Raw genomic sequence first — 18511 nt, 5'->3', positions numbered from 1 at the left:
ATAGATATATATCACCGCTAACACGCAAGGGCATTGAATATTACCAAGGACACGCAAAGGGCAGCGAGCGACAGAAGTAAAGTTTACGTGCACAGCGTAGAGTCTTCTGCCTTTTTCTCTTTTCTTATTCTTTTTCTTTTTTGTCTTTGTCTTGTATGACAATGTAACTCTTGTCAGAATATGCCAACGAATTTATACTTGTTCGGCCGTTGAATTGACAGCACTGCTGCATGCATGGGCCTCTAAACTTGTGCACCTGCTTGTACGAACCTTGAGTGATAGAATGAGAGTGTGAGAAACACCCACAAACAAACACACGGGGGAGAGGAAAAAGACAAGATGATCGATATCGCGCGTGCTGTGCAATGGTGGGACGTGTGGCAGCTGCGCATCCTCGTCCTCGGCAGCCTTGGCCTTCAGTGGTTCCTCCTGCTGGCTGCCCCCATGCGCAAATACATCATTCCGCCCTTGCTCAGAAAGATCATCTGGCTGGCGTACATCAGTAGCGACGCTCTGTCGATCTACGCTCTTGCCACACTCTTCAACCGCCACGCCAGGGGGAGCAGCGCCTGCGAGTACGGGGGCAAGGCGAGCTCCCTGGAGGTCCTGTGGGCTCCTGTCATCCTCGTCCACCTCGGTGGGCGGGAGGAGATCACCGCCTACAACATCGAAGACAACGAGCTCTGGACACGGCACACCGTGACCCTCGTGTCCCAGGTCACGGTTGCTGTGTACGCCTTCTACAAGTCGTGGCCCAGCGACAGCGACCGCAGGCTGTTGGTGTCTGCAATCCTGCTCTTCATCGTTGGGATCCTCAGTTTCTGCGAGAAGCCATGGGCTCTCAAGAGGGCCAGCATCAACCGGCTGGTGGCCGTGTCGTCCCTGATAGAAGGAGAGAGGAAAAGGCCTCGTGGATTGGAGTGCTGCTTCGCCGAGCTGGATGACAGGTATAAGTGTTGGAAAGAGATGCCACGAGGGGATGCATCTATCTTGTCGGACGGAGACAAAGTCCAGATGATACTTTCAGACCTGTCACTGTACGCTGCTGTCTCCCATCTCAACAAACGAAGCAAGAAGAAGTACCAAGTTCTGGCGGTGTTCAGGCCCTTCACAGGGAAGGAGGAGCCTAGGCGCTGGCTGCGTCGAGCGTTCGGGCTCATCTACACAAGAGCCAATGTGCTCTTAACTCCTGCGTACTTGGTCTGCCATGTGCTGCTGGTCCCGTCCCTGTACATCGCCGCCATCGTGCTCTTTGCGATGAGCGTCAAGCAGGGTTACAGCCGCACCGATGTCAGGACGACGTACATCCTCCTGTGCTTCACCGCCGTGCTGGACGTCCTTGGTGTGCTGATCAGTGAGCTGCTCTACAGGCTGATGTACACAACAGATCTCCCAGCGCTGTGCGAGACGCTTCCCGCGTACAACCTCATTGGCTCGGTCCTCCCGAGGCTGGCCGGGTGGGCCGGGTGGGCTGGGTGGACCGGGTGGCTGCGCAAGTGCGCCACGCGCGTCGGCTTGAGGGAAGGCTACTTCGTTCACGAGAGCAATTCCATGTACCGCACGGTCTCGGAGTTCATCACATCAGCACTGGTAGATGCTTCCAGAAATGTAGAGAACGCCGACCTCGCCAGCTACAGAAGCTTCACCAAACGCAATTGGACTCTGGACGAGGATCTGCAAGGCAAAATCGGCCCCGACTCCGAGATACGGCGCAACCTGTGCAAGTCGTCGTTCGACGAGAGCGTCCTCATCTGGCACATCGCCACCGACCTCGTCTTCCGCAGGGAGCCCCCGTATGGCTTCCGGTGCCGGCCGCCGCACGACAAACGGCTTCGTGAGATATGCACGGAGGCGATATCCAACTACATGGCGTACCTGCTGTATTCTCATCCGGAGATGCTGATGACCGGCAGCAGGCAGCATCTGTTCACCGAAGCCATGCACAACATCAAGTCCATCCTCCAAGGCAAGAAGGAGAAGCACGGTGCTGCTGCTGCTGCCGACACCGTGCTAACAGCACAAGACGACGACAACAGCATAGCGGAGAAGATCATGCGCGGAGGCGAAGCGAAGTATGCAAGCGGCAGCGCGTCATACCCTCTCATCCGCGACGCATGCGAGCTCGCCAAGGCGCTGCTGCAGATTCGCGACGACAAGGAGAACGAGACGCGGTGGGAGCTGATGTACCGCGTGTGGCTGGGCATGCTCTGCTACTCGGCCAGCATGTGCAGGGGGTACCTGCACGCCAAGAGCCTGGGCGAGGGCGGGGAGTTCCTCTCCTTCGTCTGGCTCGGCATCTCGCTCAAGGGGGCCAAGAACCTGGCCGACAAGCTGCAGATGCCGGAACCGGAAGACGGCGACGACAAGGAGACTGATACCCAAGCAACCGAGGAGCAGAACAAGACGCAGCCGCCAAAGAGAAAGTTTCCGCTGAGTTACTGATTCATCAAGGGGTCCGGTCCGGTGTGCTACCTGTTTGTTTGTGTCATTGCGTGTTTGTTTGTTTGTTGGCGCCGCTGCATGCACTGCATGCCTGCCCTGCTCTGTGTGTTCTTGCTTGCTTGATAGTCTTCCGTACGTCTTAGCTGCTTGCTGTCGTCTGAGCGCGCGTTGATTCGTGGCTGAATAAGTTGAGCCTCAAGCTCTGATGGAGTGTTAATTTGTCTGCATAACAATGGTCTGATCGATTGTATTTAATTTCTCATATATAATGCGAGCGTTTCCTTCAGTTTATCTGCCACAGTGAATTAATGGTAAAATATACCGCTTTGACAAAAAATTCCAAATGTAAAATATAAATTTGTGCAAATTTACTTCTAATTTCAGGCGTTTGCAATCCCGCCCCGAATGCCTCGTTCGCCGTTCGGTGCTGGGTACATAACATGCAGTTCACCCATTTCATTTGCCGAGGTACGCACACTGCCGAGCATGCTCTATTCGGACCACCGCTCGCAGGAGCTAGTCTGCTCGCCGGAAACGAGCACGAACTGCAACTCAATGAACACGGTGAAAATACAGAGAATTTGGTGCGGCGTGATCAACCGCATTTTCCAACTCTATCTTCAACTTAAATAGCAACAAACTTACAGAACGTGGCCTTGTGGCCGCGACGCGCGCACCACGAACTCCATGAGTGACGCCATCCCCCCGCTCCGCTCATGCCACGCATGCATGACTCAGACTCAACCGTTCCCACATGAACGCGCACGTGTCGAACCAACAAAGGATGCGTTCGGACCGAATGGATCGAGCTCTGACCGAACCAAAATATACTGACGCTAACCAAGATAACAACTGAAAAAAAACTAAACAAGAGTAATGAACAATGCCTGGATTATCTGGCAATCTCCCCCTAATTATGGTGTTGTTCATTTGAGCTTGGTGACGCCAATTTGCTCGCGAAGCTCCTGAAATTTGCCCCCCCCCCCCCCCTCGAGCGGCTTTGTCAGAACATCCTTGAGTTGCTCTTGAGTACTCGCGAACTCCAAGCTGATTATCCCACTGTCAACACATTCTTTAATATAATGGAATTTAGTGTCAATGTGCTTACTCCAGTCATGGAGCACTGGGTTTCTACTAAGTGTAGTCAAGTACATGTTGTCCATCTGGAGCTATGGCGGGGTAGTCTTGGCACCGAGCACATCACCGAGTAGCCGCCCGAGCCATACGCCTTGGCATGCCGCAGCTGTTCCAGTGATGTATTCTGCCTTGCACGATGACAAGGCCACCATGCGCTGCTTTCGTGATTGCCATGACACTGGGTTGCCACCGAGGAAGAAGATGATCCCCGTTGTGCTCTTCCTGTCGTCGACATCCCCCTCCATGTCACTGTGACTGTAGCCCACAAGACAGAGCTCTGCATCACTCCTCGTGTGTGCCAAATCGTAGTTGATTGTACCAGGGACATACTGGAGTAGGCGCCTCATCGCCGTCATATGCTCATGCTTCAGCTCCTCCATGAATCTAATCAAGTACCCCATGGCAAACGCGAGGTCAGGCCATGCATACACCAGGTACCACAGGCTGCCGATGAGGCTGCGGTACATCATCGCGTCGATCGTCATGAAGTGCTCTGCTTGGAAAGCTTCAGGTGCGTCTCCATTGGTGTCGAACACGGGTTGCAGCTTCTTGGCATAGGCGGTCTGACACAACTCGATGCTGCACCGCCCTTGCTTCACCTCAATGCCTAGGTAGTAGGAGAGCATCCCCAGATCACTCATGTGGAAGAGTGCCTTCATCTCTGATTTGAACACCTCAATCTCGTTGGCGGACTCTCCCATGATGATGAGATCGTCTACGTAGATCTCCACCACCAAACATGACTCATGGACATCGCATGTGTACGGCCCGTGCTCGCACTCACTCCTTATGAAGCCGAGCGTGTGCAGGCTAGCGTCGAGCTTGGTGTTTCACACCCTCAGAGCCTGATGAAGTCCGTAGAGTGCTTTGTGCAGCTTCAGACTTTGCCTTCATGCCCAGCGGTGACAAAATCGGGAGGTTGCACGACATACACCTCCTCTGCCAGCTCTCCATTGAGAAATGCTGACTTGACGTCCATATGGTGCACGAACCAGACCCGATGAGCAGCCACGGCCAGCAACACACGCACTGACTCCATCCTCCCTACCGCGGCAAACACTTCCTCATAGTCGATACCCTGACGCTGCACATATCCCTTGGCGACCAAGCGGGCTTTGAACTCCGCTAGAGATTCCTGAGTAGATGATGCCTTTGTTTCGGAGGACAAAATCTACCTCTTCATCAGAGATGTTAGGGTCATTTCGTTTGGGGTAACCATGATAGGGACTCTCCGATGCTCAGGTGAAGGTGTTAGAGGTGGAGGTGCCGAAGTCACAGACGGTAAAGCATGAGGTAAAGATGCCTGAGCAATCAAAGGTGCTAGATGCTCAAGCGAAGGTGCCAGATGAGGAGATGTTGTTGGGCGCGGGGGCGAAGGTGCCGGAGGTGGAGAGGCTAGGTGCATGGGTGAAGGTGCCAAATGTGAAGATGATGCTGGGCGTGGGGGCGAATGTGCCAGAGGCGAAGAGGTTGGGTGCGGAGACAAAGATGCTGGGCGGCGCGGGGGCGAAGGTGCCAGATGTGAAGATGATGTTGGTTGCAGAGGCGAATGTGCTGGAGGCGGAGAGGCTAGGCATAGGGGTGAAGGTGCCGGAGGCGAAAACGCTGGAGATTGCGACTGCTCACGACTGAAGATGATATCTCGTCTTGGTTACATAATGAAGATGCAAATAGCCTCATTGAAATCTCGATACCCTCAGGTGTGCTGTTGTCTAGCTTGTACTTCATAAAAAGTGGTTGTACTGAATCCACTTTTACCTTAGTGTAACTGGCTAAAATGTCTTGATTGTAGAACACACAACCTAGAATGGTCTAGCCTGTTGCAGCCTCGACAGCGAAGTCTCCCTTGTTGACCAGAACATGTATCATGCAAGGGGTAACCTCTGTGATATCATCCACATGATATCTCCAGTTATCGACTTGCATGGACCCGACATTACTCTGAAAGCCTAGGCTGGTTGGTTGCTCTGTAGTCATTAATGTCGTCCTTTTCTTCTCGTTTTCATTTTACATTTTCATGAATTGGTCTTCTTGTATCTATTATGGGCCTTGTACTAGCCCACAGCGTCTAGAAACTCATGCTTCTAGCCCACTTTTGATTTTATTTGTTGAGTGCGACTTGGGTGTTTCTTGTTCCTCATGGCCTAGGTAAGTAGGTCTTTCTCCCTGTTGGGCTCTAAAGAGCCTATGTTAGCAGTCTCTCGTATGGTCTGGGTCACTTCCATGGTCTCGGGGCTTTTGAAGGCTAAGTCCCCATCCTCGGTACATTCTGACTGAGCGTACACCCAGTTCTTACTTCGCTCATCACAATTTTTCAATGGGTTAAATTTCTCAATCCGGGCAGCCTCTTCTTCTTGTCTCCTCCATTCAGTAATTTTGGGGGCATACCTAGCCCTACCCAGGTGATGGTGATACTTATTCCTCTTTTATTCCATAGTTTCAACTCTTTCCCGCTGAAATCATTGATCTTAACGAGGCCATATTTTCCCAAACTGTTGACAGCATTACGAGCAGCCTTCCCAATAGCTCTTCCTGCAGAAATTGCTGACCTTACTGTGAATTCTCGTGGGCCTCTAAATCCCTTAGATACCCGGTTAACAAGGTCCACTTCTACGGCAGCATGAAACATCCTATTCTCTCTTTCCTCATATGTTATTTTTGGTTTCTCCAGTCCAAGTTGATCCACATTTTGCGATAGGGTCTTCAGGTAGCTTATGGTTAATTTTGCCATGTAGTTCTCCTGGAATCATAGTTAATTCTATGAAGTACAATCAAGGCAAATTATGTCTAAATATTTTGGTACCGCTTATGTAAGAAATGCCAAGCATACAATATAGATCATATCTTAAATAAAACCATGGACATTTGAATTAATATTAGACTTAGAATAAGTCATATAAATCTATGAATGTGCTTGCTGTCGTTAAGCTTACCTTGTTCTCTATAGTTTCCTTATTGCATGTAGACTGACGATGAGTCTCCCTTGGTACTTCCACATCAACTATGCATGTCCTTTTATAGAGCCTACTGAGTAAGTGTAAGTGCATATGCATGGCTCTATCCACATTTGCATATAAGCATGATGTGTGTGACTGCCTACTGAGTGTGAAGAGTCACACCACAGTTTAGGCATGATGCATGTAAGTGTTAAGTCACACCGTCCTTATCGTCTAGCTCATGGGTCACAGATATTGAGAAAAGCAGGGACGTGGTTCTCAGTTTTAAATTGTGTTTACCTTACTGAAGATCAGTTGTCCCGCTCTGTGTAAATGTGAAGTCACACTACAATTTACACACCTGCAGGTTGTCACCACTGGTCATGTCAATTGTTCTGCTTTGTGTAAGTGTGAAGTCACACCAAAATTTAGGCATGCTGCGTATAAGTGTTAAGTCACGTCGTCCTTGTCGTCTAGCTCACAGGTCACAGATATTGAGAAAAGTAGGGATGTGGTTCTCAGTTCTAAAATGTCGTTTACCTTACTAAAGACCAATTGTCCTGCTATGTGTAAATGTAAATGTCATTTACCTTACTGAAGACCAGTGATACTATCACTGTCGGCTCGTGGCTAGAGCCGGCAGTGATAATGGATGACAGCTTATTTTAAAAAATTCATAACTTTTTCATACAAAGTTGTATGGGGACAAACTTTATATCAAAACTATAGCCCTCGACGAGATCTATAACAGTTGAATGGTTTTTCATTTGATGTCATTTAGATATCCAAATAATCATTTGAAGTTTCAAATAGTAGATATTAAAAGGATTGCATATGCTAATAGTATCACTAGTGACCCAGAGGGACTCAAAGTTTCAGGCACAGAGAGAGTGCAAGGTTGTGGCGTAGATGATTGACGCAAAGATCTTTCCACCCTCTAGGGAAAACAAGGGGAGTTAACATAAATAAAAAAAATATTTCTCTATTTAAGAAATATAAAATATATTGACTCATCTCAATATTTCTTTAGCGAGATCGTAGTCGGCGCTACTTTCTTGACGTCGGCTCTCCCACTCTTACGGAACAGGGCTCGAACTGTGCCACGAGTGTTCGCTTTCACTGTTGTTGGAGGAGGATGACAGGCTTGGGCTCCTATCCAACCTCATACTTGCATCTGCCCCATCTTGTGTCAGGGCGCTCTTTAGTGTGAGCATTCTCTATGCTTGTGTTTTCTTAAGGGTACATGTCCTCTTCTACCCTATAGTACCTAATCGATCACTAGATTATTGTTTATCTAGAAAAACTGAGAATTTATAAACAATCTAGATGATACACTAGATCCCTCAATTTTGATTTCCAAGAAAGTGACAATAAACAGTATATGAGGGAGTAATAGTTGGTTCCATAACACTTTTCAGTCAAACTGGCAAATCCCCGCTTCATCAAAATAGCATTGAACTTATTCAGTTTAATTAGTATAATAGTACTACTCAAATTTCACCCTTTCATGTTCTACCACCAAGAAAACAAAATACATTTTCTACAGTAATTATTTGTTTTATGAACAACTTAAACATGGAATTGAAAAAAGCTAGTACATACCTCGTCGCTAATTCTATTGAAAACGTCGATATCCTAAGGTGAGGTCAACCAGTCGCTTGTACATACCTCGTTTGACTTTTAAAACAAGATAGAAATTTTGTTCTTATCAGTTGTCTTGCACACAAAGGTGTATGCTTGTTGATTCAGATGTGAGACATCATCCTTAGCTAGCCAAGAGCAAGTGTATATGTTCCTATCATTTAAAATGGAAGAGGAGAGAAGCTAAGATCAAGTGTAGTATATTCTGTTTTCAATAGAAGAAAAATAATAATTAAGATTAAGAACAGAGTAGCATCAGTTCGTATCAATTTAACTTGATAGCTAATCAAGTGTAGCTATGTTCCTCTTAATCTGAAAAAGTGCTAACACAGACAAACTTTGACAGAGGTAGTTAAAAATTGTTGCAGTGAGCTTTTTGTTTCTTCTCATACACAATGTAAGAATGGTGAGAACCATGCATATCATTTCATTACAGAGGAGCTACAGCTATGCTACCGTATGCAAAAGAAGACAATACCACATGCAAGATAAGAACATAGATTATAGTGACTTGGGCCAAAAAAAAAAAAAGTTACAACACAGGACAATAAATACGGGTGACGTTGCTAAAGTGAAAATAGTAGGAAAATTCTATGTCAAACTGGTTTACATTTACAACATATTCAGAATCAAGCTTAAAATGTAGATTTCCAACGATTGATGGATCTCAAAGAAGCTTCAGAGGTAATTCTTCAGGCAAGCTCGCGTCAACCACGTCCATGCATAGGAAGCTCAAGATGCACCTGGTGTTTGGCTTGTGCACACCGGAGGAAGTGCGCTAGAGTATTTTCCAGTGCAGAGGAAAAGATGAAGACCTAATCGGAGAGTCCAGTGCTTGGAATGTTCACACCGGAGTATTTTTTGCAGAAGCAATGGAAAGTGTTGAAGAATGAAAAACAACGCACAGGAAGGTCTGGTGCTCTGAAGATCAACACACCGAAGAATTTCTTGCAGAGAAGAAGTGGCACGGTCTGACTCAAGTGAATTCACCGGAAGGTCCAGTGATGGAGTTAAAGATCTCACTAGAGCATCCGGTGTTCAGGATGACTTTGAGTGGGAGTCCAACAGCTAGTTTCTGATGATGTACACACCGGATTGTCCAATGTTTGTACTACTGTTGTCAACAGATAATCTGGTGTTAACAGCTTTTCTGAGCCATTGGGTTAACGGCTAGTTGGTGAGTTTGAGGCTATAAATACCCACCCACTTAGTCATTTGAAAGTGCTAGAGTTCAGAGAAACGTAGAGACACTTGAGAAGATATCCAAGCCACCAAAGTGCTTAAAGTTATCATTCAAGGCAAGTAAATACAAGATTAGTGAGTGATTAGTGCTTATAGGCCTAGAGTGAGTTGTAGCTAGGTGTTGCAGCTTGAACAAGGGATCAAAGAGTGATCTAGCTTGTACCAAATGGTACGCTGACACCTTGAAGTCTTGGTGACTTGCCGACAACTTGGGTCAGTGTTTCTCAAGCTTGTTGACCCTCTGACTTGGTGTGGAGCAGCAGCAAGGTGATTGTGTGGAGATGCAGAGACTCTTGCCTTTGTGACTCAAGCTCCAAAGTGATCATGGCGGTAAGTGACTGGAAGAGAGGCTTGTGGTGAGGCCTTGCATTGGTGGCTTAGTGGCTCATTCGGCTGGAGGCCTTGGTGGTTCAAGAGCTGTGACCGTGTGCCGTCCGAAAGCATATCCTTTGTGGAGCTCTAACATGGACTAGCGGTGGCATTCCTGCCATCGATACCATAGGATAAAATTCTCTTGTACCAAGTTTGCTCTCTCTACCTTAGTTATGTTTCTACATTTACATACTTGCAATCTACTTTTGCGCATTTCTCTTCCTAGAGTAGTTTGCTAGGATTTGCTACAGGTTGCAAAATCTTATTTGAGCGGTAGAGTCGACACACTAGATAAACTTAGAGCACATTTAGATAGAAATTGATATAGGATTATATTATGTAGTTTTTGGAGCCAATTAGGTTAGGTTTCTAAGTGTCTTAATTCACCCCCCCCCCCTCTTAGTATATCACCGATCCTCTCAACACTCCATATCATCAAGTTTTGTGTCAAAGCATGCTATACATACAGTGTTACTTAAAAATCCCTTGATAACCTGATCACCCAGAGCTGATATTAAGTTTCAGTTGGGATGCTCTTGGGTAAGGATCACTTTAAGTGTGGTAGTATTCCTAGCAAACCTAGTGGTGCTTAAATCCAAAGGGGTAAATATAATCCTTATAATGGGCTGGTTGACCCAGCATGATGGCATAGCCTGTGTGGCTAGGACAGTGACCCTGGCCAATCATGAAGGGATATGGGTAACCTGTCATACCCTTGGGTGTAAGCAAGACACCATGGTGTATAGTCTAGAGGCTAATGCTCTGGATTATGTACTAGTTATCATTGAATACTCGGAGGTCTTCCTGGAGGAATTACCTAGTATGCCACTAGACCGGGGTATTGAGTTCATCATTGATCTCATCCCTGGGACAACCCTCATAGCCAAGAGGTCTTACTGCATAGCAGCCAGAGAGCTATCCGAGCTCAAGGAACAATTAAGGGAACTCTAGCAGCAAGGACACATCAGATCTAGCTCATCATCCTGGGGATCACTAGTTCTCTTCGTCAAGAAGAAGGATGGAAGTATGAAGATGTCTGTAGACTACCGATCCCTAAATGAAGTAACCATTAAGAACAAGTACTCTTTGCCGAGAATAGATGATCTCTTTGACTAACTAAAAGGAGCAAAGTATGTCTCCAAGATTGACCTTAGATCAGGTTAGGACTATTTTGCTACGGGACACTACACTTATGTGATATTGGCTGTGGGACACTAAGAAAAAAAATATTTGCTGTAGGACACTACGTGTGAACTGCATATTACAAAAATATCTTTGCTACAGGACATTGAGTGTCCCACTACTAAGGCCACATACGAGTAGTGTCCTATAGCAAAATTTCCTGTCAAATTACTACAGCTGAAAATAAGAGAGGCGAATGTCCCAAAAACAGCTTTTGTAACCAGATATAGATAATATGAGTTTACTGTAATATCCTTCGGCTTAACCAATGTACCCACATACTTCATGAACCTCATGAAAAAGGTGTTCATGGAAGAATTAGTCTGGTTTGTTGTAGTCTTTATTGACGGCATAATGATCTTTTCTAAAAATGCCTAAGAGCATGAATAGGATCTGAGATTAATTCTGGAGAAACTCAGAGCTCATAAGTTGTATGTCAAGTTTAGTAAGTGTGAATTCTGGCTAGAAAAGGTTACCGTCCTTGGCCATATCCTGACAGCAGAAGGAGTTGTTGTAGACCTTGAAAAGGTAGAAGTTGTTGCCCACTGGCCGCAACCGACCAATGTGTCTGAGATCAGAAGCTTTCTTGGATCAGCGGGATATTACCACTGATTCATTGAAGGATTCACCAAGATAGCCAGACCTATGGCTGAGCTACTCAAGAAGGAAAAGAAGTTTGAATGGACCCAGTCATGTTTCAAAGATTAAAGGATAAGCTGACAACTGCCTTAGTGCTTGTCTTACCCAACATCCACCAAGGCTTTGTAGTTTACTGTGATGCATCAAGGCGAGGCCTGGGATGTGTCCTAATGTAAGATGATAGGGTAGTAGCATATGCCTCTCGGCAGCTTAAACCCCATGAGCAGAACTACCCAACACTTGACCTAGAGCTAGAAGTAGTAGTGCATGCCCTTAAGATTTGGAGGCACTACCTAACTAGAAACAAATGTGAAATTTATACGGATCATAAGAACCTAAAATACATCTTCACTCAACCAAACTTGAACTTGAGGCAAAGAAGGTGGTTAGAGTTAATCAAGGATTATGATCAGGAAATACGCTATCATCCAAGCAAGGCTAATGTTGTGGCAGATGCCTTAAGCTGAAAAGTTACTGCCATCAATTAGAGTTCCAAAGTGCCCCACTATAGACAGAGATGCAGAGGATAAACCTAGAGATAATAGCTTAGGCCAATATCTATAAATTGAGTGTACAACCCACTCTGGATGAGCAAATCAAGAAATCCCAACACAAGGATCCGGAATTGATGAAGATACATAAACACACTGGATAGGATAAGGCTCCAAATTTTAGGGTAGATGAAAGAGGGTTTTATGGAATAAGGATAGGCTTTGTGCACCCCAGGAAGGGAATTTTCGGGAAATAATTTTGGATGAAGCCCACAACTCGGCATACTCCATCCACCCCGGTGCCACAAAGATGTACATAGACGTAAAAGGAAAATACTGGTGGAATAGGATGAAGGCAGACATATCCAAGTTTGTTACCCAATGCGACACTTGCCAGAGAGTCAAGGCATAACACAAGAAACCCACCAGATTACTTTAACCGCTTCCGATCCTTGTATGGAAATGGGATGAAGTAGGCATGGATTTCATAGTCTGACTCCCCAAGACAAAGAAGGGAAATACCTCAGTATGGGTAATAGTGGACCACCTCACTAAGGTTGCTCACTTCATACCCGTAAGTACAAACTATAGGGGAGATAAGTTAGACGGCTGTACATTGACAACATAGTAAAGCTTCATGAAGTCCCCAGTAGGATTGTCTCTAACAGAGGTACTCAGTTCACCTTAAGGTTTTGGAAGAGACTACAAAACAACGATGGGAACCAAGCTAGACTTCAGCACTGCCTATCACCTATAGACTGATGGTCAGATCGAAAGGGTCAACCAGATCCTAGAGGACACTTTGAGAGCTTGTGCTCTAACCTATGGAAAGGATTGGGAGAAAAGATTGGCCTATCCAGAGTTCTCCTATAATAACTGCTACCAAGTCAGCTTGAAGATGTCCCCTTTTGAGGCTCGTTATGGTCGAAAGTGTCGAACATCTTTAATGTGGTCTGAAGTTGGAGAGAATACCTACTAGGATCCTCCATCTTTAAAGAGGAGGAAGAACAAGTCACGAAAGTAAGAGAAAAGCTGAAGACAGCTCAATCTCGTCAGAAGAGCTATGTTGACAAAAGAAGAAGGGACCCAGACTTCAAGGTTGGAGAGTATGTATACCTTAAAGTCCCACCAATACGGGGAACACGGAGGTTCCGAGTCCATGGAAAATTGGCTCCCCGGTATATAGGACCATATCAAGTTCTAAGAAAAGTTGGTGCAGTGGCCTACCAGATACAACTACCGCAAGAACTGGCCGATGAGCACAATGTCTTTCATGTCTCCTAGCTGAATAAATGTCTGACGATACTAGAAGAACATGTCACCGTGGAAACACTGAATCTCTAGGATGACCTTTGGTACCAGGAAGTGCCAGTGAAAATTTTGGATGAAGTCACCTGGCAAACGAGAGGATCGACAGTACGCCTATGCCGCATATAGTGGAGTAGGCACACCGAAGCAGAAGCCACTTGGGAATGAGACATGCCCTGAGAAAAGAGTTTCCCTATCTGTTTGAGGAAGACCCCGAATATCATGGGTGAGATTCTTTTTAAGTGGGGCAAGTTTGTAACATCCTAATTTTCTGCAATTTATGAAATTCAAATATCTTCTTCAAAGAAATCAAATTCAAACTAAATTCCAAAACCTTCCCCCCTCCCTTTTCTTGGGCTCAATTCGATCCAGCAGCCCGCTCTCTCTTCTTCTCTCTTTCTTTCCCTCTAGCCCACTCTCACTTTTCCCACGTCTCGCTCACGCTAGCCTAGCCAGCCCGTTGTCTCCTTCGTTTTCCTCCCGCTTCCATCACACGTGCTTGTTTCTGAGCTTGCCAGCCATGGACCCCGCGTCGAGTCACTACTAACAATACCACCTGCCTACCCTCTGCCACCACTGTGCCACCTCCACCACCCTATCTCCCCTCCCCTCTCTGCGTGGTCTCCATGCACAGGAGCCAGCAATAAGCACACAATGCCCGCGTGAACCAAGCTGCGTACTAGCAATAGTAGGTCCCCGCCTTCCCTCCCCTTTCATCTCTCTCTCGCTCTCTTAGTGTTTGCACACATGTGCAAGGTCACTAGCGCAAGTTGACACAGGCCCCGCCGCTTAGCTAAAGCCACACGCCACGGCCTGGCAACCGCTGTGATTGCGAGCCATTTCTGCGGCTATCCCCGCTCCTCCCCCTATAAAAGCCAGCCACTAGCTCCTCCGCATCTCACTGTCGCTCATCAAGCTTGCCAAGGCAAGCTCTGCTATTCATCTCTCTATTTCCCTCTCACTGTCTCCATCCCCTCCCCAGATAGCACCCACTGTTGATCCATTACCAGAGGCCACCACTAGCCAATTGGGCCTGCGAAGAGCTTCACCCTACCTCATTGCACCTCCCTCTCCCCTCTGCCTAGCCTCTCCCCCTCTCCTCGGAGCTGTCACTGAGCTGCCATGGCTACCGACCTCTGCCTCTGTCGCCGGTTGTCATTGATGCCTCACCAGACAATTCGAGTGTGGAGATTGCTTCCTCACATCCCGCACACACTCCCGACACCCTGAAACGCAACCCCAAACCACCTCCCTGTAGTTTCCCCTATCAGCCACTGCCTTTCCCAACTCTGATGAGCTATTGGCATTGCTCTTGTTGCCGCCTGCTGTCGAGATGCCCGCCACCAACTCCATCGTGTCGTGTTGGATCTCCTGGACCAGTTCTCAGTCCAAACCAATTTCAGGAGCCGCCGTCGACGAGCTCTCCGGTGAGCCCCGCCACGGCATCCCTGCACCACCATCCCTACACCGCCCCTATGACTGAAGCTGCTCATTCCAACATGTGTCCCTCCATGTCAACGCCACCTCAGCTCCGCCCCAACCCTCTTAACCCAGTCAGCTACCACATCAACATAGTCCACGGCCCTGATCCACCGAAGATCATAGACTAGATACCCTTCGGTCCACAAGATCCATGAACCTAGTCTACAACACAGTAACCTTTTTTGGTTTTCGAAAATCCTTTTTTCTAGAGAATATTCTAGGGAATATTCTCCCCTTTTCTTTTTATCAAATTTATTTTTTGGCCAACTTTTGAAGCCCATATCTCCTCCATTTCAAATATGATTTTGATAATTCTTTCACCGATATTCATCTAAATTCAAATCCTATCTTTTTCCATCAATTTAATATTTATTTCAAATTAGATTGTATTTTCTTGGTATTTATGTGTGTTTTTGTTTGTGTGTGGTGTGCAGCGCATTAGATGCCAAAGAGACCGAGGAGGAAGAGAAGGGGCCGAGAGCATAGGATTTTGAGTAGGACCCCCTCGAGGACTTCGATGGAGGCAAGTCCAAATCCGTTTCCCTCGTTGATCATATTGAACCCAGATTTTATCACCACAACCTGTAGCAACCATTTTCCACCAGATAATTGCATGAAGTATTATGTATTGGCATAATTTAAATTGTTGAGCTAGTTATGTCATATTTTAGAGTACCCAATCAGATTACTTTTGGCTTATAACCTTGGTAACTCTAGGACAGTTGTCTCAGCAACTTTTACTATGCTAAGACAAACACCTTGGTATTAGTATGCTAGGTTGTGTACTTTACTGTTATTTCTTACATAATCATGATTAGTTTTGCGAAATATATGAAACTTGGTGCTTCGGTGCTGTGTGATTCATCGAGAAAGAAAGGGTTACTGGATGACTAATAACAATAGAGAGTCTGCTAGAGCTAGGGCAAATCAAGGTCCCCACCGGGAATGCTTTGCGAGTTTAAGTGTTGCCTATGTGGTAGGCTTAGTGTAGAGATGTTTGCCTTAGCTTGATTAAGGACCGAGTTGATGTGACATCTTACCTAATCTTCATCGTACAGTCACTCGACCCTGTATGTGGCAGGGCTTAGTCTAAACCCCATCAGCTAGTGAACTAGATGTTCGGAGGTAGAAGTGCAACAGGAGACCATGGAACAGCAGGTGCAAGTAGATGTAGGCTTGTCGACCTGGTTGGAGGCCTAGTATAGGTTAGGAACCCCTGGTTAGATCCCGTAGGTGGATAGTGGGATGACGCTATGGTGGATAATGGCTTTGTTGAGTCACATTGCCAGAACGGTGGCTTATTACTAAGCACAACTTGTGGGTAAAGTGTACCACTTTGAAGAGGTAAAACTATTCGAATAGTCATGTTCACGGTCACGGACGGACTATGGTTCGGTCACAACAACTAGTTTGGGTTGTGTGTATTTTCCTTGCAGTGTGAATGGGCAAGGTGTGCCCATTTTGAGATGTAGGTCCGGCAGTTTGCCATGGGTTGTTGTGGACGGACTGTCCAATAACATTAAAACTTGGGCCCTAGTGACTTCCGTCGCGGCCAACCCCCCCCCCTCCCCCCACACACACATACATTTAATATTGATGATATGATGTTTTCGCAAAACCCACCTTATAAAAATGCACCCTTGCATGTGTAAACTTAGCATTTCCGCAAAAGTTAAACTTACAACTTTACCCTTGTCAATACTATATGCGTGTATTTATATTCCTTGATGTAGGACAAGGGTTGGGACTTGCTGTTACTCACCCTTGCTAATGATTTCAGAGGAAGAAATGAACTTCACCAACGCCAATGGTGAGGCTGATGAATAAGTCTTGGTCGCATCCGCACCCGAGTTGCCTGTGGAGTTGGCATGTTCCCCATGTTGGCCCTGTTGTGCCCTTCGTGTCGTGGACTATGTTTCTCACAGGCCTTAGCATAGTACTTTATGTATTACTAGCTTGGTGGAGTTATTTCACCACTCCTTTTATTGTATGACTATGGTATCACCTATTGTAAGACTTGTATTTACTAGCAACTGATCCAGGGAATGGTATAGTGTCACACCCTGATTTTCAATTTTTGCAAATTTCTAAAATTTTACAAGATTAGATTATAGGTTGAATAATTAGAATAGGAAAATGCCTATTTTCTAATTTAAATTCAAATTTGAATTAGGATTATTATTGGTTGGATGCATTCATGCTGGAGTTAGGCATTTAGGATTTTTGTTTGGCTTTGTTTGAATTGTTTGGTTTAGAATAAAATTAGCAAAAAGATTAGAAATTAGAAGTTGAAAAGGATTTAGAAAAAAAGAAATAAAAAGGGAAAAAGATAAATCCTAATCCAACCCGAGGCTACCTTCCCTCTCCCTTCTCTCCCCGCCTTGGCCCAAACCAGCCACCTTAGCCAGCCCACTCTCCTCCCCTTCCCTTCCCACCTGGGTTGCGCCCGTTTTGTGCCGAGCCCACCCAGCCAGCCCGCGCCTAAGCCACCCACCGCCTCCCTCCGCCGAAGGTGCCCTCAGACTCTCCACCTATGCTCTGAACCATTATCGAGTGGGGCCCATCTGTCAAGCCGTCTCCTACCACCGGACGGACTCCGGTTCATTCACGAGACCGCCACACCACCATGGAATCCGTGCACAATCCGCATGCGAAAACATCTCAAATCTTGCTAGTCGAATCCTCGTGAGCCCACGAGTCCGATTGTTGTCTTATCCCTATCGTTTCCATGTTTAAACGAGGTAATCGAGCTCGGATTCTACCCGCCGCCACCATGGTCCTAAACAAGCATGATTCGGCATCCCCTCGCCTCCTCAACTCGCCGAGTCAATTTAGACGCCGTAGCACCTCTACACCGTAGCTCCACTACCTGTGGCTGCCGTTGCACGTCGTCGAGCTTCTCCGGTGGTCCTTCGCCCCTGCCGACGACATGGTTGAGTTGCCTGAGCCCTGTGCATCGATTCCGCCACTCGTCGGAGTTTCTTATGCCGAGTCCATAGACCACCCATCACTGTCGTGCGCTCGGTTCACAAACCCGAAGCCGTCGGATCTGGATCCAACGACTCAGACTCATCCCGCCAACCAGTCAACCCTAGATCTAGTCATCGCCTACGTGGAAGACACGTGGATGCCATGTCAGTGACACCTCAACCGATTTACTTACATATCAGACACGTGTGCGCGCCACGCAAGCCATCAGAGTCGAGTCAGCCTCAGTCTAACACATAGATCCCTATTTAGCTTAATAAATTAGATATAGGTCCTAAATTTTGCAGTAAACCCCTTAGACTTTTTAAATATTCATTTTAGGTCATGTCTTTTTACATAAAACTCATTGGACTTTAATAAATTAGATTTTAGCCATCCTTTTTGCAAAAAAGCCCCTGTTTAGTAAAAGTTTCATAACATTTTCATCATAGCTCCATTTTAAGCAATTCTTGCGCTGTCAGATTCGTTTCTCCTAGCTCTATCTTTCTAGATAGGTTTTCTCTTGTTGTTATTTTGTTTTATATTCTTTTCTTAGTGTATTTTGTTTGTGTGCTTTATCGGTAATTGTGCGATTAGACGATAATGCCTTGGATCAATTCGTGGAAGATCAAGACCAAGAGCTAGAGTACACTGAGCAGTAGAAAGGAGAAG

At 46.4% G+C, this 18511-nt stretch overlaps 2 protein-coding genes across 2 annotated transcripts; one reads left to right on the top strand and one right to left on the bottom strand.

Moving 5' to 3' along the window:
- The first annotated feature begins 239 nt into the window (after positions 1 to 239).
- LOC133906488 (uncharacterized) lies at positions 240 to 2647 on the top strand. The gene has a single exon (XM_062348411.1). The coding sequence runs from the start codon at positions 340 to 342 to the stop codon at positions 2440 to 2442; it is 2103 nt and encodes a 700-aa protein (XP_062204395.1). The 5' UTR covers positions 240 to 339; the 3' UTR covers positions 2443 to 2647.
- Positions 2648 to 3611: 964 nt separating this feature from the next.
- On the bottom strand, positions 3612 to 4280 carry LOC133905694 (secreted RxLR effector protein 161-like). The gene has a single exon (XM_062347456.1). It carries the CDS (start codon positions 4278 to 4280, stop codon positions 3612 to 3614), a length of 669 nt encoding a protein of 222 aa, XP_062203440.1.
- Positions 4281 to 18511: the final 14231 nt, after the last annotated feature.

Source organism: Phragmites australis, chromosome 23 (assembly GCF_958298935.1).
Source record: "Phragmites australis chromosome 23, lpPhrAust1.1, whole genome shotgun sequence".
In the NCBI taxonomy this organism is placed as follows: domain Eukaryota; kingdom Viridiplantae; phylum Streptophyta; class Magnoliopsida; order Poales; family Poaceae; genus Phragmites; species Phragmites australis.
This window is presented reverse-complemented; position numbering and strand designations above follow the sequence as displayed.